Here is a 27,800-nt window from a genome sequence, read left to right on the forward strand (position 1 = left end):
AAAAATCGCGGGCTGTTGAGGCTTCCACATGCAAAAACAACAGAATTTCTACCATTTATATTTATATTTTACCGTCCATAGTTTTACAGCATACAAAAAATTAACTTGTGTTAGTAAAACATGTGAAATAAAAGTACAGAATTAAAAGTATTTAAATAAAGTGGTGGTCGTATGAATTTGTTAACTTCGAACCTTTACAAAAGAGATATTTTCCGCCTTTCCGGCTTATTTCAGTGCTTATTTCACAATTTTTCATTATGTGACCAGTGACCAGCCATGTGGAAGCACACTTCTTGTTCGCACGTTTTCCAAGATGGACGCTGATTTGTATGATGAATTCGGTAACTACATTGGACCAGATCTGGCCAGTGATGAGGAAGAAAGTGAGGAAGAATGGGAGAAAGAGGAACAACTAGATGGAGTTGAGGTATTCAGCTCATTCTCTTGTTTGGCATGCTTGAAAAGTGAAAACACTGCATCTCTCTCTAGTCTCTACTCAGAGGAGAAGACGACGTCAGGACAACGTCTGAAAGACTTCAAAATTGGCATAAGCGGTCGTTTGCTCAATTGATCCAATTATCATACTGTGTTCATAATGTTTTATCCCATCCAATTATGCAAAAATGTTTTTCTCAATTGTTAAATCTTTTTCTGATTTGATAGTAGACACGATTCGGATTCTATGGTCACACATGTGCCATTATTTTTCATATTTCTTAGTTTATACCCGCAATTTATAGCTTGACCTGGGGAAATAGTAATGTAGGAGATGATTGATGGTTTATTTTCTAGGAGGATGATGCAGGGGAGGATCAGATGGAGCAAGATGATGATGCTCAAATGCAAGTTGTTTTACATGAGGTACATTTTTATAGTGCACAAGTTGCACCAGTGCCTGTCTTTATTGCATTGAAGCAGTGAGTTAAGAGTTTCCACCATATTAAATGATTAGAAGTGATGTTTTAGTCCATACTTTTGCCTTGCACCATTATATAGGATAAGAAATATTATCCCACAGCCCAAGAAGTTTTTGGACCTGATGTAGAGGTAGCTATTTATGGATTTGCAATATTTGCAAATTTAGTCAGTAATCATTCATAACTTATTTACCTTGCAAAATGACATATTATGCATAATGCACAAATGATTAAAATATTTTAGACCATTGTTCAAGAAGAGGATACTCAACCATTAACTGGTACTTAAAATATTGCATATACTGTAGAAACCATTATTCAATTGTTTTTTTCTGTATAAAATACCATATATTTAACACCAAGAAAATACTAAAGTCATGTAGAGTGCTAATGCAACTCTGAAATGTCATAGACAGCACAATTTTGTATTTTACATAAATTTATGAAGAGGTAACTAAAATGATAATTTGTCTTTTGCATTCAAGAACCTATAATAGCTCCAGTAAAGAACAAGAAATTTTTGCTTGCTGAGCAAGATTTGCCTGCAACAACTTATGAAATTGAGTAAGCTCATAAGTACTTTCTACTAGCTTAATATGCTACAAACTTACCCAGTTTCACTCACTCTTTCATAATAGATATCTAGCAGACTTGATGGATAACACTGAGCTAATAAGAAATGTGGCTTTAGCAGGACATTTGCACCATGGCAAGGTATATATTTTCATGCATTGCTGCATATTGAACATATAACTTGGATGTAAAAAATGGCACGTATGTAATTCTTGTAACTCTTTTATTAGACAACTTTTGTTGACTGCCTTCTTGAACAAACCCATCCTGATTTGAAGTCTAAAGAAGAAAGTGAGGTAAGTGATCAGTTTAGTCTCATAATTTTTTGTTTTTTGATTAAAAAATTAAAGTGTTCCTTACTGCTTTGTTAGATTCGATACACAGATACCCTGTTTACTGAACAAGAGGTACATATTTTTGTGGCTTTGCAATAATTTCATTTTGATTATATACGGGTACACACACAAACTTTGTCATGATTAAGTAAGAACATTTCTCACCGGTTACATCTATGATTTGTGTATTTCAGCGGGGTGTAAGCATCAAAAGTGTTCCTGTATCATTAGTTTTGCCAGATTCAAGAGACAAATCCTACCTTTTAAATGTTTTTGATACACCTGGTAAGATATTTGTTTTGTAAGAAATCATCTGTGAAGATTAATGGTGAAACATTTCATTGCAAGCGAGCTTACATTAGGTAATGATTTTGCTGTGTACATGATTAAAATATGCCTTATTCCCTTGTAGGTCATGTGAATTTCTCAGACGAAGTGACTGCAGCATTTCGTCTTTGTGATGGTGTTGTAATCTTTGTTGATGCATCAGAAGGGGTACTTTGAAATATTTTTTAGTTTTCATGAAAGCCTCATCAGTTTATTAGAGATATGATGTTGTGCAACATTCATTGAAAAAATAGCCAGTAGACGCATTGTCAAAGATAGGATGGGATGCCAACTCACCAAGCAAAACTCAATACTAGGTTTTCAGTGCATTTTATTTTTTCTCTGATATCAGGTTCAGAGAGTTTTCAGGTTAATTGTGAATTCATATTTGTCTTGAAAATGTAGATTATGTTGAATACTGAAAGATTATTGAAACATGCCGTTCAAGAGCGTCTTGCTGTCACAATATGTATAAACAAAGTACGTATTTCCTGCATTGGGGGCACTTTTTCTACGAGGAGCGTTAATCTAAATTTAATTTTCTTTTCAAGATTGACAGACTTATCCTTGAACTAAAATTACCCCCAGCTGACGCATATTTCAAACTGAAGCACATTGTGGATGAAGTCAACGGTTTATTGAGGTACACACGTCATGGTTTTTTTAGGAATAGTTATATTAGGATTTAGGAGTTCGTAAAGGCATACAGAATATTATTTTTCGCAAGTATCAAGTCGAGTGTATAATTTGACAATAAACCTCGACCGTATGCAGGAATAGGAACAAATGCTGGCTTACCAACTTGCACCAGCTGCAGATTCCATGTAATAGACTTGCTGGAGTTTTTACGTATGGAAGTGTTTTTTATCAAACTTTTACATGCATTGTTTCAATATTTAGCGTATACTCTGAAGGTTCAGATGATGTTTTGGTATCTCCATTGCTTGGCAATGTGTGTTTTGCCAGTTCAACATATCGTTTCTGTTTTACTCTCTTGTCGTTTGCCAAGTTATATACAGATACGTACGGTAAGTCTAGAGGGTGGCCACCTTTTGCCGTATTACCCAAATTCTGATATTTTATCAAAAACTTTTTGTTGTCTAGGGTATGGGGTCAATCATCGTGATTTTGCTAAGAGGCTTTGGGGCGACATGTATTTCAATTCGAAAACGTTAGTAGCTACATATGGACTTTGAGGTCTATTTTGAAAAGGTGCTTCTCATTCGCCGAACGTATTAGAAACAATAGATGAATACATCTTAAATGATGATCTATTGTTTTGAATGCGTCCAGCAGATGAGAACGAAGAAGTTTCTCAAAATAAAGTTCACTATCAATAATGTCAATTTCTTAGACGAAAATTCACCAAGAAAGCTCCTCTCACTACATCACCACGAACGTTTGTTGAATTTATTTTGGAACCGCTTTACAAGTTATTTGCTCAGGTACGTGAATATGTCTCAAAAAGTACTGTAATAATTTGATTCAGTATGAAATAACGTCATATAAAGTGATTTTAGTGACGTCATATTAAATGACGTCATTTTATTGACACTTATATTATACCAAAGATGAACTGTTTTAAAACATTTAGATTGTTGGCGATGTAGACTCGACGTTACCCAAAGTTTTAGATGAGTTGGGTATTCGTTTGACTAAAACAGAACAGGCAATGAATATTCGTCCGTTAATGAAGATCATTTTTAAAAGATTTTTTGGATCATTTACAGGTAAACCCGTGTTAAATGTTACATTTATTGCTAGATCAATTGTATATTCAATCTGATCATAAAGACTTTGATTTTTTTGTTAATAACGAACGAGCATGAATTTTTTTCAGGTTTTGTTGACATGTGTGTTCAACACATTAAATCGCCAAAGGATTTCGCAAAATTAAAAGTAAGAATCCCCTTCCTTTAAGTTTATATTCTTTTAAATTTTAAGATTTTATTTATTTAGTTATGAAGTGTGAGAATGGTTTTCAAAACATCCTGTACGTTTACTTTAGGTTGAACATACATACAATGGAGCGTTAGATACGGAACTCTCACAAGCGATGTTTGAATGCGATGCTGATGTAAGTTTTCTTAGTGTAAGAAAAATTGTGCATGACAGATTAACGCGTTCATTGGAAAATCAAAACTTATCAAAGTAAAATATGTCAGAAGTAAAATTTGTGAAGAAGCATTTATTTACTTTGCGCACGCCATCATTGAACAAGTCGAAAAATTAGAAAACTCGTCAACAAAAACTTGCGCGACTGTACAGCTTCAGCTTTTCTTCTTTTAGGGTCCTCTGATGATTCATACGACGAAGCAATATCCATCCCGTGATGCAACGGCATTCCATGTTCTGGGGAGAGTATTAAGTGGAACGGGTAAGCTACATGCATATTCATATGCTGTACTGTTATATGAAGAAACTAATCGTGGCTCTATTATTGCATGCTCTATTCATCCCACATGAATTGTGCATGCATGCGTGTTGATTTAAAGCCGTAACGTTTTATACACCTGAGATGTCGATTATCGTTGCAACAGTAATCTAACGCATAATGCATGTGTTGACCAATAAAGTGAACGAACTGGCCTGCACGATAAAACGTATATGTTAACGGTTCATACAGTCTCATACAGTCTCACTCGACTGTCTCGACAGTTCAAAATTGCTTACTGAAATCATGTAACAGAAGAAATCACGGGGTTCAAAGTTTATACTCAATAGAACTGTTGCACGTATTGCTATTCAATTTAATGTATTATGTTAGTTCATGCTGGTCAACAAGTAAAGATTCTTGGAGAAAATTACACACTTGAAGACGAAGAAGATTCGAGAATAGGGAATGTGAGTAGAATTCTTGAAATATCGTTAATACAACTTGCATTAGTCTCGCTAAAACCTTATATAATTTTGCATGATGTATTTGCACAATATATTACCTGCGTGTTCAATATTCCATGTTTGGTTAAAATAAGCATATATTTTGTATTGACAGATTGGCAGGCTTTGGATACCAGAAGCTAGGTTTGTTCAAGTTTAATTTTTTTATTATGTGGTGGTGCATCTTAATTTTTATCATACAAACGAAGGGTTCAGGAAAGTGCTTGAAGAAGCTTAAGCAAACTGTATGATTTCCATTTCACCATCTTCAGATACAACATTGAAGTGAACAGAGTGCCTGCTGGGAACTGGGTGTTAATCGAAGGAATTGATGAGCCAATTGTCAAAACATCAACTGTAACCCAAATTGAAGATAGTGAAGAAGTATGAATATCTTGCGCTATTGTGACCACATCTACTCTCGATTTTTGAATGTGGTGTCTGCCGAGATGGACATCTTATCTTTCATTCAACACACGCATGTTCCAGTCTTTCCTTGCTGATCACAAATCTTTCGTTTTTAAGTTATTTATTTATTTTTTTGTATGATTTTTTGTCATTTATCAAGGCTCAAATATTTCGGCCACTCAAGTTTAATACATGTTCTGTGGTGAAAATAGCTGTTGAGCCTCACAACCCCTCGGAGCTGCCCAAAATGTTGGATGGATTGAGAAAGGTCAACAAAAGCTACCCATTACTTACAACAAAGGTATTTGAATTTCTTTTTATTATCTATTGTTGCATGACAACTAATGCTAGCTAATTTAGATTGTACAGACCATGCATTACTAAACTAAATTAATTTAGCGACGGCTTGGTTCTATGAACTGTACCATAACCCCCTTTAACGTTTGTTTTTCGTTTGTTATCTATCGTGGTGTATTGTAGGTCGAAGAGTCTGGTGAACATGTTATACTTGGAACTGGGGAATTATTCCTGGATTGTGTCATGCATGACTTGAGAAAAATGTATTCAGAAATAGGTTAGTAATCATGTCTAGCGCGCCGTATTTTATTCTTACTACAAGTTATGTATTGTCTGCATGTATAAGATAATTTATGTCTTCAACATGTCTTCGTTTTCAGAAAATTGCACTAGATTGCATTGTTTTGTACTTACTTATAATGTACCTCGCACGAAAATACTTAAATATGAGAAACGACCACTAACTTTCTCTAGCACTATTATTTCATAGTGGTGTTAGTTAGGTTGCAAATCAAATTAATCTATTTGTTGAATGTCTATTGTTTCTAGATATAAAAGTGTCTGATCCCGTGGTGGCGTTTTGTGAAACTGTTGTGGAGACTTCGTCTTTGAAATGCTTCGCTGAAACACCGAACAAAAAGTAAGTGTTGTGAACACCATTTAATAATTTACAAGTGAGCCATAATTTATATGTCAAACAAATATGTCAGCCCAAAAGTCAGCCCAACAAATATGTCAATACGTTATTTATCGTTTCATTTTGCAACGTTGCCCAAATTATTTCGACTAACCTTATCGATCTTTTGTGGACAGGAACAAGGTGACAATGATAGCAGAACCTTTAGAGAATGGTTTGGCTGAAGATATAGAAAATGAAAAGGTCTCCATCACTTGGAATAAGTAAGTCGGGAAAAACCATTTCATATATTCCTTACAAAATCATTCGTTGTAGTCAAGCTATACGAAATCTCATAAAATAATATCCTAAGCTTTATACACATTTTTTCTCGTATAATATGTCATACTGTACATATATAATTTAGAAAACGGCTTGGCGAGTTCTTTCAGACAAAATACGATTGGGATTTATTGGCAGCCAGATCTATCTGGGCGTTCGGACCGGACAATACGGGACCAAATATTTTAGTGGATGATACATTGCCTTCTGAAGTAAGTTAAGAGGCGTGAGATATAAGATGCAGAGTGAGCGCATGCGCGTTTATCATGGAAACTTAGATCAACTACGAGGATGAACTGGTTTATTTTTTCTCTTTAAAAATAAATAAAAATAATATATGGGAGTGTGGCGGAATAGTTATAATGTTTCAAAATCCAAACGTAGGCTCATTAGATCGAACGTTTAGAGGCTTGAACATAGGAAAATTGTTGAAACTCTAAAACTTTTTTTATGATTGCGATGTTTCATGAAGCTAATTGCTTTACTGAATAGGTCGATAAAAGTTTACTAAATACGGCAAGAGACTCTATTGTTCAAGGATTTCAGTGGGCGACAAGAGAAGGTCCTTTGTGCGACGAACGTAAGTTAGAAGCAATTAGTTTGTAACAGTTTTTGTTTAATATTAATTATTATTATATGGCAAGCGCTTGTTTTGGTTAATTCTGCAATTTGATTGGCTGCTGACAGGTCCGGATTTCCCCGTATTGCCCACGGGCAATACGCAATTCTTATTGCCCTGTGAAAACAAGGCAAAACTCACGGCAAAAACTAACTAAATTTAAAATGAAAAACAGATTAAATTCTTAAACGGAAAATAATGAATTTGAAATAAAAATAATGAATTTATATTTTACAAAATAGAGCGGTTTTTTTCACTTTAGGCCGATGTTTTGGTGTCGTGTGCCCGGATGAGATTGATCATTAAAATTACTCATAAAGAATTAATCATTACAATGTCTGCATGAAATATGCCGTATGATAAAAAACTTACTAACTTCGACTGTTCGGTCTGTACGGTAAAATATCAAACCTTGGTCTTGGTGTATTGACCTCGCTATCGCTCGGTCAATACGGCACGACCTCGGTTTGATATTTTACCGTACAGACCTCACTCTCAGTCAGTAAGTTCTTAGTATTTATCAATTGCATAGTAGCGATTTACTCATATGAACATGCTCAATTTTTATCTTTGCGTGTATAATTTTAGCAATCCGTAATGTGAAATTTAAGATCCTGGACGCTGTGATAGCTGGCGAACCAATCCATCGTGGAGGAGGACAGATCATTCCGACGTCAAGACGTGTGGCTTATTCCGCTTTTCTTATGGTGAGAAACTGTTTTTTTCACTTACAGAGGATAACCTTCGGTAGTCGGTCTTTTATTGGGATTCAATTTTCTTTGAAACAACAACATGAATTACAAGTGCAGTGCATTTCTTAAGGTCCTACCAGCGTATACGTATACAGCTAATGCTAGTAAGATTGTTTTTTTCAAGGCATTATGACATGGTCGACTCACCAAAACATGGCGACTCTCACTCACCAAAACAATCTTACTAGTTTTAAAAGCAGTTTCTGACTTTAGAGGCTATTAAAGGTGTTCAATCAACTTCGTTAAACACACATAATAAAAGGTAAATGCAAATTTAAACTTTCAATATTTCTTCTTGCAGGCAACTCCCCGTTTGATGGAACCGTATCATTTCGTGGAGGTTCAGGCTCCTGCAGATTGTGTTTCTTCTGTATACACCGTATTAGCACGACGAAGGTGAATTTCAATCTTAAACCTTGCTCTTTCTTCTTTTGTGGATATTGTTTGTTTATTTTGAACCCATTCTTTTCATCATAGGGGTCACGTGACTCAAGACGCGCCAGTTCCAGGCTCTCCATTGTATACCATCAAAGCATTCATACCAGCTATTGATTCATTCGGTTTTGAAACTGATCTTAGGACCCATACTCAAGGCCAAGCGTTCTGTCTGTCTGTATTCCATCACTGGCAAGTATGTACATTATATGTACATAAAACAGACCTATTTAACTCATTACTTTCCGTGCCAGGGATTGTTTCATTACAAATATCAGAATTCAAACATCACAGCTTATTTTGCACACAAATATGGACTATTTATTTTCTTCAGATTGTTCCAGGCGACCCACTTGATAAAAGCATTGTGATAAGACCACTTGAACCTCAACCTGCGACTCATCTGGCGAGAGAGTTTATGATTAAAACTCGGAGACGGAAGGTATAAGATTTTTCCTGCGTGCACTTTGGGATACTCAAATTTGTGCATTGGAGGGACAGAGAGGGTGGGGGATTAGTGTAATAGTAAATGAGTAAGGGTAATATGGCACGGTTTCATTGTTTTTTCATTTCAAATAATGTGCTTTAGGGGCTAAGTGAAGATGTGAGTATCAATAAATTCTTTGATGATCCTATGTTGTTGGAACTGGCGAGACAAGATGTGATGTTCAATTATCCAATGTAAATATGAAGAAAAGATAAAGCCATATTAAATAGCTCATGCAAGTGGCGTAACGATACTGTGTATCTGTACATAGCTTCCAGGATTTCTTTCTCGACAATGTCATAATATCGAGAGTGATACCACACATAATACAAACTGCGTCTCGTGTTGCTGATCTTTAAATAACGAAACACGTGGTTCACATAAACTGAACCTAGTAATGTATGCAAAATTAAATTGCATACAAATTAAACTTTCGACGATATTTTTAATAAAGTTTTCCCTTGTTTATTTCATTGCTGTATTAAAATGTCAAAAATTGCATGGTGTGTGCATATAGCTTACAGGTATAGCTACAAGCCCACGCAATTGCATTTCCAGATCTGCATGTATTTATTAAGAAGCTGGATAGCAGCATCAGTTCGTATGAGGTGTTTTCTTACGTAAGAATAATGACCTTTTAACCCTCATGCAGATGATACTCGATACTGACAACAATGCAGAAATACGTGTCTTCGCACATTTTTTGTCTGTGGTCCTGTGGCTTGACCAAGGACTTAACCATAACCTATAATCGCTATATATTCCTGCCCATACACGCATGCTGCATTAGGCTGCGACTGATTGAAGATCGGACGGAAGATGTGTTTTTTCATTTTATATAGCATCTCTGTTTTTGTTATAACTTTAGCAGGTAAGTTATTGCATTGATTTAATATGCCGCTTCATGCATTTGAATATGTGCCTTTTATACCTGTTATTACTGTACAATTTACAATCGGGTCGGTCAAGGCACCAATAATGATAAGTATATAAAGTAATACCACTAACTATGCAATGTCATCTTGTATGTACACGGAAGAATTAAATGCTGCCATGCAATACGTCTGTAAATTTAGGTAATCCCTAGTACCAGTATTTGGGTAACACGCTTGTTTGCTACTGAAAATTTCTATTCAAGTCAGGGTCTTGAGGATTTCTAACAAAAAAAGAAAGTGTGGCTTCAATTTCCCTCTTGTTTATCATCCCTGTCTTTTGTAGTAATGTGGCAATTTGCAAATGAATGCATAATAAATACCATGCCAGATAGTTGAATTTGATACTCAGCATATTGATCTAACTCGTACTAGCATAGCTAGACTATGAACATACCCATATCGTAGCAATTTTGGCTACAAGATTTGTGCTATTGACTATTGTTAAAGTCATATATTCCAATCTCTTCCAGACCTCCAAGGTAAGCCAAAGATATCGTCAAAAGGTGCAGATCTTCACTTCAGATCCGGAACTGGAGGGAACATTGTGTTTGAACATTCTCAAGGGGGAAAGATTTACTTTGGAACCCATCAACTGGTAACACAAACGACTTAGTTCGAACAACTGTATATACTCTTAAACATGTCTATTTGGCAGCCGAGGTTCGATTCGAACGTCGAAATATTTAATATATCGCTTCTTGAAAATCTATTCACACCGCACTAGCTACCACGTTCGGGATAAAATCAGTTCATGAACCGTAGGTTCTCTCAATTTCCCTTTTACTGGGCGGTCATTCCTATTCATCATTATCTCACCTCAATGCACAAAGTGTCTCGCCTATGTTCAGTACTTCTTCAGTACTACCGTCTTATCATGCATTGGGCAATTTCACTGTGCCAGCACCAATTTGGAATCACCAGGGAGACAGATATAAATCTGTTCACGATTTTTGGCATGCAGTATTTACTTTAATTAAATAAAAGCACGGTGCTTTTTACGTTTTTCTGCCGAGAAACAACATAAAACAGCGGTGTAAAATGTCTCCCAGAACTTTACAAGTGCTGCTGGCAGACCGGGGTCGCCTGGGAAAACAGGGGTCAAAGGTGATAGAGGGCCAAAGGGAGATAAAGGAGACTCAAGTGGTGGAACATCTGGTACGAAAGGGGATAAAGGAGATCGAGGATTGGCTGGGTCACCAGGTAGAGATGGTGAGGTAATAAAACATATTGTCGATTTATCCTTAATGAGGGAAGAGTTTTATCAATGTAACATAGATACATGACATAGATACTCGGTTTGAATAGCATAATTATATCTGACATATTAACAGTATTGCTGACTTGTTCCCATTTATTTTGCAATTCTGAAGGAGGGCCGTCCTGGTAGCGAAGGCCGTCCTGGTGCGACTGGACGACCAGGAACAACAGGACCTCCGGGTAATCCGGGACCTCTGGGTAATCCAGGACCTCCAGGTAATCCAGGAACCCCTGGACATCCAGGACCTCCAGGTAATCCAGGAACCCCTGGACGTCCAGGATCAACGGAAGTTCAACCTGACATTTATTATACAGACCTGGATAAAAAAAGTGAAAAGTAAGTTTGTTCAAACCTTTCTCTAACGCCTTTCTTTTTAAACCTTTTTAACGCATCTTTCTCGAATATCGAATCCTTCGCAGAGGCTACAACCTCAAAAGAGGACGATAAGAAATTCCGGCGTTTTGAAGAAATTGTAAGCTCAATAGTTTTCTTGATAAATTTATAACTTTCAGCTGTAACATCTCAATCGTTGGTGTTCTACGTTATTCTGCATCTAATGGTCTGCAACTCTGCACAAAAGTTGGATGGCGAAACATTGCTCTTGACGTCAATCCACCACATTGCACAAAGGATGTAAATATACCTGAACGTAATCAACGAGCATTTTACGATGGAAAACCTGGCATTATGTTTCAATTTAACAATGACATAGAGCCACTAACGAGTTCTTTGAGTTCTCTAAAAAATGGCGCTGATGTCGCTTCAGGTATGCAAAAGTGATTAATATCGATTTATCTTCATGACATAAATGATTTGAGAAATTAAGGGTAGATTAGTCAAAAAAGACGATGCGCAAATCATGGCTCGAAAACAAGACGAAGAAACTTTAAAATAGTCAAGAATTCGCTTTCTCTTTTTAAGAAATCCGACCTCGCAATTCAAGTGCTGTTTTTGTTAATGCTGTAATGCGACAAGCTATCCATTTTACTGGAGCGAACTACGTTAATGTCACAGGTATTCCAGAAACGTTTTGGCAGAATAACTGGACTATCGCGGCACTGGTAAAAATTGGTGATATATCAAATCCAAACAGCATTCAAGGGGATCAATATTATGATGTAGCATTGTTGGGAATTGGAATTCAAAGTGACCAATCACCTCAAAATGAACTGCATTTAGGCTTTAGAGGGAAGAAGAAAGCTTCGAAATTTCATTTTGTGAGTATAATGCCCGTTGTCTGCATGGATACCATATTTACTACAATTATGAACTCGTAAAGTACTTGAGACATTTTATGTTTCATAACTTTCAGGAGGTTCTTTTTGAGCATAATAACGATAGTAATAAACATGGCCCTGTACACACTAATACATGGTTACACATTATGTGGTGGTCTCAAAAAAACCTGGATGGTTCAGAAAACAGGTGAGACGCAATAAGTAGTTCAGTTAATTGTATGTATTCATCAAACATCGACTGTTTTTACGATCTAGAAACCAGATCGCATGAAACCCTCAACACACTTATCGAGGTGGCTTGATCCGTTGATCGTCATTAATAATCGCAATAATCCATGGACCTTAAAACTAAGAAGCTTCGATTCGCATGAAATGTGGTATTATATAGCTAGATATAAGTATAACAACTTCCTAAATTAGACAAAAACACTTGTCGACGTTTCGAGACGGGACTTTTAGCTTTACCTGGAGAAGTGGTTTTGTCTAATGTAGGAAGTTGTTGCACGAAATTTGATGCGAAGCTGTTTGAAGACGCTGCTACGCTGCTCTCTGGTTATATTGATGACTAAAAAGCATTGTAAATTAGTTTCTGTGTTGCGCTGAGAAAATTTGAAATTGTATCATAAACACCCCTTTTTACCATCTATAGAATCCATTCATCTTTTTCAATTTGAGGCACCGACCTTTCTCTTCATGAAAATGATAATAATTTAGATGTTTTTTTAGGTGCCTACAAATACAAAACGGCTACCGCCATTGTGATAATAATGTCCAACGTAAATATTCTGGTGGAAGTGGTGCTCTAACTATTGGTGATTGGCGAATAATTCATGGAAACATATCAATGGTAAACAATTTAATGGTAGATCATCTTATCATCACTACTGGAATTATTGATTACACCTCAACTGCATTAGACGAACAGCTTTGTTTTGCAAAACTGGTCGACAAACGTTTACCATGAATCATGCGTGTGTACAATAATTTGACAAAACTTTAACTGTGCCAGGGACGCTGAAGAAGGGCATTCGCCCCCCTTGCCCCTTGATTTCACTTGTTTTTATTAACTTTCACTTTATAAGTGCCCCTCAAATCTCGTTTTCGCCCCCCTAACAACGCGATCCCTCCGTCGTCCCTTGTTAAAATATTTATTGAGTATTGGGTCTAGTTGAATTGAAATTTACAAAGGCGATAACAATTTCCAAAAAGAACCGTAGCAAACTGTAACGTGACGTCCCTCACTTGAAGAAATACGTTCCTATAAGCAATGATTTTACGATTTGTACTTTTGAACTGTAAAGAAATTATCATGGCTATTCAGGGGTTTTAGTCCAAAAAATTCAGTCCCAAAAAAACTACAAAAATTAACTTGGACACTCTTTAGTTTGTAACTTTGTACTATATATGACAACGTCTTGTAATTGTATCATACAAGTTGCCATTGTTGCCATTTTTTTATAAAACATTACATACGTCATTTCAGTTAAATAAGTATTTAATTTAAGAATATGGGAGGAAAATGCTGTTCAAAGGAGAGATTTTTTACTGTTGTTGCAATAAAGTTTTGATACGCTATATTGCATAAAATCATTACCTAGACAGTTTTAATTCTATAGCGCATCATTGAAAAGCATAGCTGCCCAAATTTGCGTGATGGTTTGAACAGGAGAATTTTTTTGGAAATTTGTCAATATAGGGTACATTATAGTGCAATAAAGTAAACTATAATGTTATAAAGTAGACAATAAACCAGACCATGCAAATTTGGGCTGTCTTTGAATCAACGATTGAGTTGATTGGTGAGGCTTTGTGGTGACTGGTTGTAATCTTTCATCAATACTTCATTTATTGCAGTTGCAATGACAACTGAAATGTTCTTTCCTTTCCAAGTTATTACTGTACAAATAACAGTTTTGAACATAATAAGGGGAAATATATTCAGTTTTCATGAATATGTTAATAGTCTGAAACAGCATTGAATGTTTTTAAATACTTCTCACTGAAGTTTCAGATCTGCACTTTATGTTGTTAATGTTGAGAGCTTGTCAAGGAATTGTTCATGATTACTCAATGTTGCTAAAATACCACCACTATTTTTTACGTTAAATTGGTCACCATAATTTATGTCAGCACCATTAAGTTTGGTCATTTTGCCTCCAAATGAGCGAAGAATTGCATCTCCAGCACAAATATCCCATCTTTTAATCAATGTCTTGTGGACATAAGCATCAGCAATGTTATTAAATAATGATAAAACTTTAAATCCAGCTCCACCAGCTGGGATAATTTTTACATCTTTACCAAAAGCTGATTTAGCTGTTTTATTAACTGGACCAGCATGAGATCTTGAAACAATTATTCTTGGGTTTTGAAATGAGGCTTCTTTTACTGGTGGTTTAGAAAGAAATTTAGAGTGACCATGGTTTGTCCAAGCCCAATATGTTTTCTTTAAGAATGGTTGATGAATAACACCAGCTATTGGAATTCCTAAGGAATGTTATTATTATGAGATATATATTATAATATAAGGTTTACAGAACATTTTTAATTGATAAAAGGAGTATATTTCTGAAAGGAAGAGCTTTTCATGATTTTTATTTTTGCTGAAAATGATTGGATGTGTTACTGTTAACAGGAAACATGTACATGCATATATGAATTGTAAAATAACACTTTATAAGGGAGAGGTGATGCATGTTGCATGGTATTTCATGCTCATTCTCACTGTATGAGCAAACTGGAATATACTGGAACTTTCTGTTAGAATCAACGCTTGTATATAGTAAGGACCAAAATTCATTAATACCATGTAGAGTATGACATTATTACCTTTTACAACAATACACACCATAGTTGTAACATACTGAGTTAAATTCTCAGTGTACTCTTGTGTTGCATCCAATGGATCCACCCAAATTAAAACATCATCTGCTGACACTTCTTCTTTCTCCTTGCTATAAAGATCATCACCAATATTCAAAATATCTGAGATATTGATTTCATCATATTGCTTTTGTGTATCACCATTGTCATGTTCCTCTGACACCACAGTTAATAACGGAAACAGATAACGGAAACCATAAACCATGGCCTTGTGAGACTCTATATCACCTGCTGTCAGTGGGTCATTTGCACCTTCTAAAGTTTGACCTTTGCTGCGAGCCTAAAGGTCAAGAATGTTTTGAATGAAGGATTCAAGGTCCACTTTTCTGGTGTATAAACAATAAATCCAGTTGCTTATCTACCACTAATAAATCCTCTAAAAAGATTATTTCAAAACTCGAGGACTTTTTTTACGAAAATTAAAAAACTTGGTATATGAATATGCAAACCTGTAAGTCACTTTTCTCCCGAATATCTTTGAGAACTTTTCCTCCTCTTTCAGCTAAATATATTGACGTCTCCAATAATCGTTTTATTGGTATTTTTTCACCCATATACAATTCTAGAAATGGGCGATCATTAAACATGAAATTCTTCAAAGTAAACAGTAATACAAATCCACCACACACGCAAAAAAAAATACCAAGTGGAGAAATTCTGACGACAGTTGTCATTTTTAAGACCATAGGACACAATTAGGATAGATGAAAGACCACTAAGAGGTCAATATTAAATATTTACAGCATTGTTTTGTTACTGTGTGTATAGTAAATCCTTGTTATTTTGAAAATTGAAATACAGTACCTTTTCGAAGTGGAAACTAGAGATTTATAATTTACTTAATAATTTATAATAATTTATAGACACAATAATTTATTTTCCACGGATTACATCACATGCTCAAGATTAACCAATCACGTTTGTGTTGCAAATTTTAAAAACAAATCGGAATATCAGAACAGAAATTTGTTGTTGTAGAATTTGAGGAAGGTAGAATCTGCCGATATTTGAGATCAATTTGTATTTCTTCGTGGCGATCTAGTCCTGTAATTTCGCTCATTGTGATTGTCGAATAGAAATGGCATCAACTTCTTTAAAAACGCCTCGTCAGTTAATGATGAAATGCACAAAACAGAAACGGCAAGTAGATCGTGAAACAAGGGCGTTTGTAGCTCTACAGAGTCGGAAAATATCAAGAAGAAATGATATTGAAAAAAAGCGTGGAATTCCGTCAATAGAACTACCAAGCGATGAAAACAAAGCTCAAAATTGTCAAGAGCAAATCAAAACAGAGGAAGGTAAACATAAATTTGCCTGCATGTTAATGCACATAATTCTCCACGCACACGTCGCACAGTGTACTATATATTTTATATACGAATTTAATAATGCGTGTTTATTAACCGATATTTTTTAATTTAAATTTTTTCGTGTAAAAAGCAAACCGACGTTTAGTTACTGGTATTCCCATGTTCTATATGGTTATGACTTTCTACATTGTCTTACCCATGTGATTTGCAGTGCCTGCTGGTATAGCCTAGCTGCCACCTGGTAGCCTGGTACATACATATCAATCAATGCATTACAACTTCAAACAATCTTTGAACCTTTCACATCAACTCTTCAATGGAGTATACTTCCCTGTGCTCAGTGAAGTCATCTCTCCATGGCTATATAACCTCTATATATATAAAAGATTAATTTGCTTAGGATTGATTAATTAATTAATGTTCCTTTACTATGCATGTTTATAATATGTTACCAGCCTTGCTGCAGCAGGAGATCTCATTAGTGTGTATATTTTTTTATGATATATATATATCATATGATGAAGGCCCGGGTTAATGGACCGAAAGTTTTGCAGTATTAAACACATACGTGGTGTACCTACAAGCTAAATTACTTATCGACTGTGACCATGCAAACATACAAGAATATTATATAGGTTATTGTTGAACTTTCAATTTCAGGTTTTACCAAAATTAAAAAACCAGCTGATCCTATTAAAGAAGCCCTAAAGAAGTGGCAAAAAGAGAAACGACTTCGCCAGATTAAGGAAAAAAATACGAAGAAACAACCGTTCCGTATTTCCCACGTCTCTCATCAATTGTCAGAGTTTTCCCACAGCTTTCAGAACGATCAAGCAAATCAAACAAACAAAACAAAAAAAAGCAAGTCAAAAAATGTTAGCGTTTCCCAGGCTGCGCAGAAAAAGAATGTAAGTTTGCCAAGATGTTGAGAAACTGATTTATCAACCCAGTATCAGTTGTTAAACGCTTCGGCGCTCCGTTTGTGCACTAGCTAAATCTAATAAAAATAATTTTTTATTCAACGAGTACTCTAAATATTCTACACGAAATAATATTCCGTGGCATTTAGTTCATGCAGCGCTTGCGGATTAATTATTAAGCGATTACTCCAAATGGCGTTACTCCAAATGTTTCTAAATATGGCTCTCTAGCTAGCTGTGACTGTGACACGTACCTAATACTCCATTTCACTCAAACTGAACCTATTTATTGTACTTTCAGTATTCATCGACAAAAGAAGGAAAGGTATCAAGTTCTTTAAAAGAAACAAATAATAAAGGTAATATATTACATTAATTAACTTTTAGAAATTTCATTCCAATTCTCTTTATTCCTTTTTTCGCCTGAATTGCATGCCAGCCATTCAGTATCTAGAAGGTTTGCGTGAGTTGTTTCAAAAATGGGCCTAATATGGTACCATGGCATTACAAATGATTTTGATCCTGGTAAAATTATTGTCGGAAGCAGAATCAATTGATTTTCGTGATTTTAATTATACAACTTTGTTCTATATCTGTACTGTTACTAGGCACGAATAATACGACCAAGCCATATCCAACAAGATCATCCAGTCGGGCAATGAAAACAAGATCAATGGCTAGAATGGCTGCGACTTTGACCAACAACGCTGCCTCTATTCCGGTTTCTATGGAAACTGACGATATTCATACATCTCAGCCACCGTCCTGTACCAGAAATTTACCAGGCTGTGTGACCAGATCTCGCAGCAATATAGACGAAAGACAGCCAGTTCATCCCATGAATGATCACGGCCCCGCTTCTATACCAAACGATTTCTCATTCAATGTTCCAGTTGGTGTTAAAAGTTTTGTGTTTTGCGGAGATAAATTTAAGTTCACGCCTCTTTCTCCAAACAGCGCTAAGAAATTTTTCCCCACCCGTACTCCTGTCAGAGAACAGCGTGACGACATGAAACAGAAATTAGAAATAGGAAGTAGCAAAAAAAGAAACGGCGCGCCGGTGGGAATGGATGTGTGCGATAGCGTCAGCGCGGATATCACAACGGCAGATGTTCAAAACACTAGTGACAAAGCAAGTATTGAAGGAGCTGTGTTAGATACGAAATATTTCAGAAACATGGCAAACAGCGAAATAGATCGATTAAAATCCTGTTGTGCACATTGGGAAACTGTTCAAGAGGAAATGATACCAGAAGAAGGTGGGATATATTATATATGTGTTTAATGATGAAAAATAAAATGCTTTTCCTGGCTTTGTTCTATACATTATTTTAAAATGGTAACTGATCGAGTTATTTCAATATTCAAATATTTCAGTGAAAGGAAAATTAAGAACTGTTATTGGTCAAGTTCAACTTCTTGTAACAAAGAAATTTAAGCAATTCAGCGGACTTCTGGATCTGAGTGAGGTAGCTATTTTCTTAATTGCATGTGACCTATATCCGAACAGTATAGACGATGATTCTTAAACTATCGTATCTTCGTAAAGTATAGTAAAGTATAGTATTACGGTATTTTATACCAACATTACGTCATTGCACTATCTAATTTGGCAGACTGGATGGCATATATGGTGGCTATAATTAAGTTACAAAACAAATAATAACTGACCAGAAATCATACTTTTTTCGTTTAGGATACAACAGCAAAAAAGAAGGCGTTAGTTTCTGATTTGCAGGGATTCTGGGAAATGATGTACCTCCAGGTTATAGCTTAGTCTGTTAGCGGTCTCCTGGTAGCGGTCTCCTGATAGTACATCCTTCAATAGACAATAATCTTCGATTCTCTTCCCCCCTCCCTCCATGCAATCTTGTTTGCTTTGATTGCCTTCTCAAATTACCGCTTTCACCTTGGATTTTATTTTTTTTAAAAATGTAATAAACGCATTTTGTAGGTGGAGGACATTGATAAGAAGTTTGCGGAACTTGAAGAGATAAAAAAGAACAACTGGGAAGAGAAAAAAGTCGAAGTAAAAAAGAAAAATGTAAAAGTGCGTATTTTTAATCCCAGAATTTTTCGTCGATCGTAATATTCAATTATTTATGGCCATTTATTGTAATTATTTCGTGTTTAGAGAATCGCGAAGGCAAAGAGGTCTGCGTCAAAAACAGCAAATCCTAAGGTTTCCGAAAGTAGAAACAAATTTCGTGAGATGAGAGCGCAGATGAAAGCAAAACTGGAAGCAAATAACAACGAGGAACAAGTGAGTAGACGACGTGGTGTTTTCTGGAAATACGATAAATCGGTTGACAAGGAATACGACTTGCTGGAATACTAGAAAATGAATCAATTTTACATATGTTTCCAGGATGCTTTTAAAATTATCCTTACCCCTATGAAAAACAAGAAAGCTAACGCAGGTTTGTTGCAGACTGCAGTCTTTAATCTGCCGCTTTCAAGATATCATTTTTTTATTTCGTCTGATCATGACAACCTATATGTAATTATCATTCCATCAGATCCAAGTGTACCTGAAATTGTTTTGACCCCTGTCAGACGATCAACCAGGAAATCTCGAGGATGTGCAACCATTACAAGTATGTGTAATCTTGTATGCTTTGCTATTAGTCTTTCTCACATGTCGCGGTCAATATTCACTTTTTTTGGATAGCGTTACTTTTAATTTTGTTAAACATAAATTATGAAAAGTAATTTTTAGGAATCAGTAGATGAATTGACTGAGAATTATAAATTTAGCCTAAGGCAGTTGTTATTACGAGGTATATTAGCGGTATAGTCGTCATTGTGAGAATTCTAAGGGCTAGCTAATTCTATAGAGGTAACTCAGTCAGACAAACGCGTTAATAGTTTTCGTTTTATTCTTTTTTAGTTCCCCTGGTTAACTTACCTTCAAATGTTTCTGTCGATTTATTTGGTGCCTGCAAAACTCCTGAATTGTAAGTTTCTGCTATGGCACGGGTGACCTCGTTTGATATTTATATTAATATTAGCAATATCGAAAGACGTTTCTCAATATCTAGCTGACATCAGGATAATTGGGGATGCATGTGGTGTTACATTCTCAATTTTCTTGACCAATTTCGTGCATGCATGCAGTACAAAGACATTGACTTTTTCAGCATTATTACAGTTTAGAAAAAATTATTTTGTCTTTATAGGATTCAAAAGAATGCGGATAATTTTTCCAACCTTGATGACGACATTTTTCTTTCCCGTAAAACGACTCCTGTAACACAGTCAATCTTACCAGAAGGTGATCTCATGTCATTTACCCCTACAACGCCAGCTAAGAGAGGTAATTAATCCTCCACAATTAATGTATACATGTTATTAAAATTGGATTATGTATATGGAAATTGTAACTGTACGCGATTATAAAAGGCAAAATAGTGCTATCGCAATATAGTATACTGGTCAAGTTAAAAATTTAACAGTCATTTAAGATCAAAGAGTCCTTTCATATATCTTATATTAGAATAACATCAATTGCACGATCATATTTGATAACATGAACATAAGTTTGTACCAAGAGTTGTAGGGTGGAAAATTGAAAGATAAATATGTATTTAAAACATATTTTATATTTCTCAGTTTGACAGGAATCTTCACGCCGTACATGCTATCTGTACAAGTGTATATATCCTTTTTTCGTTTTACCACCTCACCTTCACTATATATACGTGACATTTGAGTTGATGAACAAATATTAGACAATTTGCACAAACACCGTATCACATTGTATAAATAACAAAAATTTTAAATATACCAATTATAAAATAAAGAAGAAGCGTGGATTTGATATAATAAAATTTTTTGATGGCAATTTTTGACGATCGATACCTGAAAGATAATGTAGAAAGATGATAATGTTGGGACTAGTGGTTTGCTTGAGGATCGATGAATGCTCAATATAAAATGAATATACTTTATTTAAATTTTTCTCCAAAACTACCACACAAAGTTGAAGAATTTGATTGTTAATATAAGTGGTACTTAAAAGAAGCCTTTAGCCAGAATATTATCTCTTTGTTTGGTCGAGCAATTTACCATGCGAAGAGACGCGCATTCCCGATTATTATACTGTGCCCAATGCATACAAATATATGATCATGTATCCATAACAAAACTCTGTGCATGAACGACGGCTGTATGTCAATAGCTATTAAAAGTACAAAACAAATTATGTCCTAAAAGTTGGTTTTGACCGCTATTAATTGACAAGCAAGACTCGTGTTTTATATTCCTGCATATATTTCACCCATGCAAATCATTTAGGCAAAGCTAAAAGAGTAGAATGGTGCACGCTCTTGTTGAAACAAGAAGGAAAAGTATATTGCTGTAACTGTGTATATATTTCCTAATTGTCAAGAGTTAGTCATCACTGTTAGTTACGATTTCTTGGCGCGATAAGTCGTATGTGACAAAATTCATTGGTGCGTTTTAGATTTTTTTTAGGCTTGAGCAAATCTTATTCCGGGCTAATAAAATGTTTAAACGCCACCTGTTGTGTTTAACTCCGTACTTGATCGTTCATCCATTTCAATCTGTTGAAAACTGCCGTCGTTTCTTTACAATATTCCGGCCTAATTTGAAATAATTCCCGAAAAATAACCGTTTTTAATGTGATATTGTATAACAAGGCCATTCAAAGCGCGTTTAGATACAGCAACAAATGTGAAAGATTCACTGAAATGGAGTTTTTGAACCAACTGGTATTCGCCGACCAAGGTTGATAAGCTAAAGCCTAAGAAAACCAAGAAAAAATATTAGATCGGTAAGTCAAATTGTGTTCTATAAAACTTCCAAAGGAAATCAGTAACTTCCACAGTGAAATCCAAGTTGTCAACATATTTATTCTTCGTCACAAAAATTGTTTAGAGACTTGGAATTGTTTATAGCGTTTGGGGGGAATCAATTGCGATCTATTGAAGCAATAACAATTTATGTTGTTAACTGTTAACTTACTCGTAAGATTTTACAATCAGATAACGATAAATATGACATCCAAAATATTAATTTCTCATGTTCAATTTATAGTTCCAAGGTTATGTGGATAACAGTAGAAATGGCGAAACTGCCTCATATTTTAATGACTTTAATATTGGTCCTCACTCCCTTGACTGAAGGAAAAGCTATAAGTTCACGTAAGTGTCCTTTTATACACAATCTATATTACAATAAAATATTGTCTCCATGCAGCAGATGAATGAACATTAAAAAAAAACTACGAGCTTTAGTTTATCAGAACGTTATAAATTTTTATCTTAATGGTAATATTTTGTCACTTTGGCACAAGAAAGGTGTTTATAAATTTGATTCGACAGTGCGTCGCTCGGAAATTTTTTTAAAATAGCTCTTCTCCAATATAATAAACACCGAAAGTATGGTATACGAAGTACCAATATTTTTTTTTTTTAATATCAGAAACACTTCATTGATGTATATTTTCTCGATAGATCATATATTTTAGGAATATCCATGGCAATTCCCGGATAAAAGATTACGTCCATAAGTGCGGATCGAGTAGAAACCTCTAGTTTACAACAGTAGTAAAGTTTAGGAGCTGAATTAGCTTTTTCGTTATGTTTTGTTAGTTTGGAAGATTTGTGTATAAGGAAATGAGTTAGAACAGTTTGTATGTGTGTATGTTTGTAAATCTCAGCAGTGAAATTACAGCAACATGGTAAGTAAGGCTGTAAAAATAGGCATTTCTTAAAAACGTGTGGACATTGACATGCACACCAGAGTACGATTTGCTAGAGATATCTTCAAAATACGATAAGATATTTGCATTTTGTACTTTAGACATTGAGACGAACAAGACAAACTATGACCTTACTATCGACTGATGACGTAATATCACAAAGAATGACCAGTGAACGAGTTCAATATGACTGGATAACCACTGAACCGTTTGACTCACCAACTGAACCATTGACTACGCTCAAGCAACGACATAAATGACCGCTCAAGCGAAATAGAAAATATACAAGACTGTGTCCCTCGATGAAGTTTGTATTGTTAAGTTAGCTGTAAAGGCCCGCGTTTCTTAACTCTCTATATAAAACCCCTTCGAAGTTGTTATTCTCAATGCCGCCATGATGTAAAATGTCTTTTAATGATAAATTTTGATTACCATATTTAGATTTTAGTACATTATTTTTCTCCTGTATCTTTTCGTTATTTCAACTATGATATAGTTTTAGCCCAAAATATTAATTTGCACGTAATATTCTATACTTGGGATAAATTCAAGAGGGACTTTTTTATGTCATGCGCTAACGACAGGATATTTGTCGTGAACTTTCCTTATTTCAGGAAAATCTGATTTATGTTACTCTGTGTTTAGAATCTGAAAGCAAATCCACTGTGAATGAAAGTGCCGGCAGTGCTGAAGCTAACAATGCAATTGGACTTGACAATGATGCTTCCGAAGAAGCTGGTCATAATAATTTACTAAGCGATCTTGCGAGAATATCAAAAGATGAAGAGAGCAACAATGCTGGAAATAGACAGACAATTGTCGGCACAGAAGTTAGTGCCGCGACTGTTAAGAATTCAAACGCTAACTCAGACTCTAATGAGAATATTGGTGCTGCTGATTCTAGCACTCGTGCGATGGTTAGTAACACACCAGCTTATACAGAGGCTCCAACTTACTTTACTCCACCTAGTCCTGCTAGTGGGGGGACTGAGAGTACAACAACAAACAATGACATGAGCCTAGTGAGATTATCACAACCAACTCATATTGTTTTAAGTAAGAATAAAAATGAGGAAAATCCGTTTTCAAAATTGATAACATCCAATGAAAATACTCCAGAAGAAGAGAAGTCAAATGACGCAGTGAAAAAACCTCAAGAGCTTTCGCCATTGATAAGCGAGAGGACCGATAACACAGCCGTAGACGTGAATAATGTAAATCAGGAATCAGCCTTTAGTGAACCAGCCGTAGCAGATGCAGCTGCTGCTCCTGATGAATCTAAACAATTAAAGGATAAAGATAGTAGTGAGACAAACAGTGAACTATCGTCTGCAAAACTTAACAGCGATGCTGTGAAATCTGAACAACATTCTAAAAAAGTGGAAAAAGGTGCAAAAGATGAAGTTACAGGTACGAATACCTCCTTTGCTGAATACTAGTTTATTAGACCTAACCGGAAAATTTTGTTATTTTTTAGACCATGTAGTTGTATGTGCTGGCGAAAAACAAACCATAACTTGTCCTGGGGTCGGCACTCTAAATATCGCCAATGCTGACTATGGTTATGACAGCAATAGCGGTTGTCCTGGTAGTCCAGATTCACCACCGTGTCAAGCCAATGGTGTTTATCCTGTGGTGAAGTCTGCTTGTCAAGGGCAAGCCTCGTGTTTACTGCAGTCAGATGGGCAGGAATTCGGTGGTATGTGTCCTGGGAAAGATAATTTTTTGAAAGTTGGATATTTTTGCCAGAATGATGATTCGCCGTCGTCTTCACCACCACTATCATCACCACCACCACCAGCGACCTCTTTTCAACCTCCTTCAAGTAAGTATCTGTTTTTTAATTCTTTCTTGGGAGGGCTGATGTTACATCAATTCTTTACCTACTATTCGCTCTTTCACATCTATCAAAAAAGAAAGATCGCAGCAGAAAATGCACGTGTAATATGTGCAACTGCAGAGTGAGGAGAGGCTAAGAAATTTGAGCACTATGATGCATCCAATAATTACTCGTTCAATTTTCATATAGGTTCCTATACTTACCAATCATCACCATATATCTCACCATATATACCACATCCGGTCTCAACGCAACCAACATACTATAATGGTTTTAATCAGGCCGGGACAAATAGCTACAATACTGGATACATGAACGACAATTACCTCGGAAAGACAAACTACCCATACTATGGTACCTATGGAAATCAAGGTTATTATAATTATTACAATCAACCGATTCAAAAACATCCTTTTCAACGCGGTGGAGGACAGGATCGTTCTTTTCAAAGCATGTCAAGACAACGGCCTGCTCAAACCAATTATGGATATAAGCCTTGGCTATCTGCACGCAAGCCCGTGAAACGACCAGCCGCACGTCCGTATCCGCCAAAAAATAGATTCCAATACAGCCAATACCGAGACAGTAACAGAAATCCTCAACGTAACTACAACAATTACTATAATAACTTGAATGGTAACTATAACACGAGAAACAATTATTATGACACAAGATATTACAATCAGGTAAATTCACCATCAGGTCAAAGCAATACTGGTCTTCAGTATCCACGGAATTCGTACCTTGGGTCATGCTACGCATGTCAAAACTGTCAGGAATGTTCGGAACGAGCCTATTGCCAGGGTTGCCCCAAATGCAAGCAGTTGTCTTGTAGTAAGAAGCCACCCAAAGAAGAGAAGTATTTGGATCCAATTGATAGCTTGGTTGAGGAATTTGGAAAGAAAACTAAAGGTATGATATTCTGGTAAACATATCCGTATAGCGAGAATGCAATTTTCATGTAACTAGGAACTTGACAAAACACAGTATTTGTGTGATATTTACTAGTAAGCACTTAATTAAACGCAAATGTGTGTTTATGAAGACCATGTTATTGATATTTCGTAGTTTAATCAGTGATAAAATTTATCATTTAGGGATGACGCCGATGGAAATGTCAGCAGTTGTGATCTCACCAGCTCCTAAGATCTCAGGCATCGTGCATTCCTTCCCGCTCCGTGCTCCGCCTAAACCTCTCGAAGAAGACGATGACGATAGCGATGATGACAGCGATGAAAATGAGTTTTCTTTATCTGAAGATGAAAGTAAAAATCGTGAGATTGAAAATCACGAAAGTAGTTTATCCCAAAAGAAAACATCCGTTTCATCATCTTCGTCCAGGTAACATTTTTACCTTGCTGTGTCTATGGCTGTGTTGCTAAAGAAAATGTAGCTATAGAGGCTTGTCCTGTCACTTGTTTTCAGAGAAAATATGTCTTCAATCATATCGTTATAATGGGTTGAATGTTTTTGTCTCGATGGGAAACACACAGGTTTCTCTCTTTAAGGAAGTTAAATTGAACATGATATAGTACATTCCGTGAATACTTACCTTGCCACAAGCTAGCTCTAATGATATTTTCGTGACTTGTTCGAAACTTGACTATTTATTCTTTATGTATATAGTGATCATTCTACAAAAAGCAAGAAATCTAAATTGAAGGCGGAAAAAGGCGAGAAAAGAAACAAGATTTATCATCAAAAACACAAAGTCAGAAAAATGTACGACGACGATGATGATGATGATGGTTACGATTTAAAGGTTTACAAAAATCTTTTGAAGAAGACGAAACCAAAGAAACATAAAATTCATCGCCATAAACATGCCAATCACTCAAAGAGAAAGAAATCTAAAAGACGACGTCTCAACAAACGTTGGTATGATGAGAATGAAAATTTAACAGAATTTACTGGTGAGAGAGAATTTGATATGGACCAAGGTGATGACAGACCTGTTGAAAAATCATATTATGATAGTGGTATGGTTTGGTAGGGAACTAGACATATAATAACCGCTAGTTTAAAACGCGAACTGTGGCTACATGCAGTTAATCTGATTGACATAATGATGTGAAGTAAATTTTCACAAGTTGTAGTTGTGTTTTGCTCTCTGATCTAGTCAAAAGACAAGTGAATTAACGAAACATCAGTTGCGCGTGTATACGGCGTTTTTCTGTCGTATTTTGTATATTCGCAAGGTAGCTACCGCAGCTGCATGGAAAGATAGATTCCATGAAAACGATGTTTTATACTTGGTTGGACCAAACTATAGAAATATCAGACCTATATGATTTGTGCTCTTAACAATCAATAGAAGACATTGAATATGTTTGCCAGTTGTTAATACATGCATGCAGGCGAATATAGACAGATTTTTATAGGCAAACCTAGCATAGTTGAGTCATAAAGGCAATTTGAGCACCAGTCACACGAACAAGCACACTTTCTATAGGTCTAATATTTTATAGACCAATCTTAGATTCACTAGAATCAGGAACATGTACATAAGTAGCTTGGGCACATGCGCTAAAGGGGGCTGCACATAACGAAGAAACAATGCGGACCGGTGATTTGAAAATTATAGTGTCGTTAATACAGACATTGTGTTCTTATTACTCAGGTAAATGTAAATACCCCTAGATCATGAACGAGAGAAGATGTACATTGATTTTTTAATAAACTGCAATCGCAAAGACCGCCAGA

General features: G+C 35.7%; 5 protein-coding genes across 6 annotated transcripts; 4 read left to right on the plus strand and 1 right to left on the minus strand.

Annotated features, from left to right (window-relative positions):
• The first annotated feature begins 301 nt into the window (after nucleotides 1-301).
• LOC114537319 (116 kDa U5 small nuclear ribonucleoprotein component-like) lies at nucleotides 302-9,457 on the plus strand. Its single transcript, XM_028558462.1, has 33 exons — nucleotides 302-427; nucleotides 793-861; nucleotides 997-1,047; nucleotides 1,162-1,198; nucleotides 1,403-1,481; nucleotides 1,556-1,631; nucleotides 1,721-1,786; nucleotides 1,862-1,897; nucleotides 2,020-2,110; nucleotides 2,238-2,320; nucleotides 2,558-2,632; nucleotides 2,704-2,795; nucleotides 3,053-3,180; nucleotides 3,257-3,323; nucleotides 3,507-3,597; nucleotides 3,747-3,882; nucleotides 3,993-4,051; nucleotides 4,161-4,229; nucleotides 4,442-4,529; nucleotides 4,920-4,996; nucleotides 5,148-5,176; nucleotides 5,305-5,416; nucleotides 5,601-5,741; nucleotides 5,921-6,014; nucleotides 6,287-6,377; nucleotides 6,551-6,637; nucleotides 6,781-6,907; nucleotides 7,188-7,275; nucleotides 7,903-8,021; nucleotides 8,368-8,462; nucleotides 8,544-8,697; nucleotides 8,836-8,943; nucleotides 9,091-9,457. The coding sequence occupies exons 1-33, from the start codon at nucleotides 314-316 to the stop codon at nucleotides 9,184-9,186; spliced, it is 2,925 nt and encodes a 974-aa protein (XP_028414263.1). The 5' UTR covers nucleotides 302-313; the 3' UTR covers nucleotides 9,187-9,457.
• A 237-nt stretch (nucleotides 9,458-9,694) lies between these two features.
• LOC114537455 lies at nucleotides 9,695-13,914 on the plus strand. 2 transcript variants are annotated; one of them, XM_028558605.1, is made up of 9 exons: nucleotides 9,695-9,859; nucleotides 10,394-10,518; nucleotides 10,973-11,137; nucleotides 11,294-11,396; nucleotides 11,433-11,517; nucleotides 11,694-11,947; nucleotides 12,103-12,398; nucleotides 12,494-12,606; nucleotides 13,146-13,914. In XM_028558605.1, the coding sequence occupies exons 1-9, from the start codon at nucleotides 9,808-9,810 to the stop codon at nucleotides 13,381-13,383; spliced, it is 1,431 nt and encodes a 476-aa protein (XP_028414406.1). In that variant the 5' UTR covers nucleotides 9,695-9,807; the 3' UTR covers nucleotides 13,384-13,914. The 2 variants fall into 2 exon arrangements, with proteins under 2 accessions (XP_028414406.1, XP_028414330.1); XM_028558529.1 differs by having other exon boundaries at nucleotides 11,294-11,517.
• Nucleotides 13,828-16,074, minus strand: LOC114537616 (inositol monophosphatase 3-like). The gene is made up of 3 exons (XM_028558723.1): nucleotides 15,752-16,074; nucleotides 15,249-15,582; nucleotides 13,828-14,906 (listed from the first exon to the last, which is right to left on the minus strand). Exons 1-3 carry the CDS (start codon nucleotides 15,986-15,988, stop codon nucleotides 14,440-14,442), a joined length of 1,038 nt encoding a protein of 345 aa, XP_028414524.1. The 5' UTR covers nucleotides 15,989-16,074; the 3' UTR covers nucleotides 13,828-14,439.
• A 187-nt stretch (nucleotides 16,075-16,261) lies between these two features.
• LOC114517731 (disks large-associated protein 5-like) lies at nucleotides 16,262-21,332 on the plus strand. Its single transcript, XM_028537544.1, has 13 exons — nucleotides 16,262-16,600; nucleotides 17,273-17,520; nucleotides 17,834-17,891; nucleotides 18,141-18,791; nucleotides 18,910-19,001; nucleotides 19,229-19,297; nucleotides 19,487-19,582; nucleotides 19,667-19,795; nucleotides 19,901-19,952; nucleotides 20,052-20,129; nucleotides 20,423-20,489; nucleotides 20,712-20,848; nucleotides 21,145-21,332. Exons 1-13 carry the CDS (start codon nucleotides 16,381-16,383, stop codon nucleotides 21,147-21,149), a joined length of 1,902 nt encoding a protein of 633 aa, XP_028393345.1. The 5' UTR covers nucleotides 16,262-16,380; the 3' UTR covers nucleotides 21,150-21,332.
• Nucleotides 21,333-22,303: 971 nt separating this feature from the next.
• Nucleotides 22,304-27,787, plus strand: LOC114518651. The gene is made up of 7 exons (XM_028538660.1): nucleotides 22,304-22,327; nucleotides 22,591-22,697; nucleotides 23,903-24,667; nucleotides 24,735-25,082; nucleotides 25,287-26,009; nucleotides 26,195-26,438; nucleotides 26,724-27,787. Exons 2-7 carry the CDS (start codon nucleotides 22,601-22,603, stop codon nucleotides 27,088-27,090), a joined length of 2,544 nt encoding a protein of 847 aa, XP_028394461.1. The 5' UTR covers nucleotides 22,304-22,327; nucleotides 22,591-22,600; the 3' UTR covers nucleotides 27,091-27,787.
• Nucleotides 27,788-27,800: the final 13 nt, after the last annotated feature.

The sequence above is a fragment of the Dendronephthya gigantea genome, unplaced genomic scaffold (assembly GCF_004324835.1).
Source record: "Dendronephthya gigantea isolate DGI-Jeju-01 unplaced genomic scaffold, DenGig_1.0 000000F, whole genome shotgun sequence".
NCBI lineage: Eukaryota > Metazoa > Cnidaria > Anthozoa > Malacalcyonacea > Nephtheidae > Dendronephthya > Dendronephthya gigantea.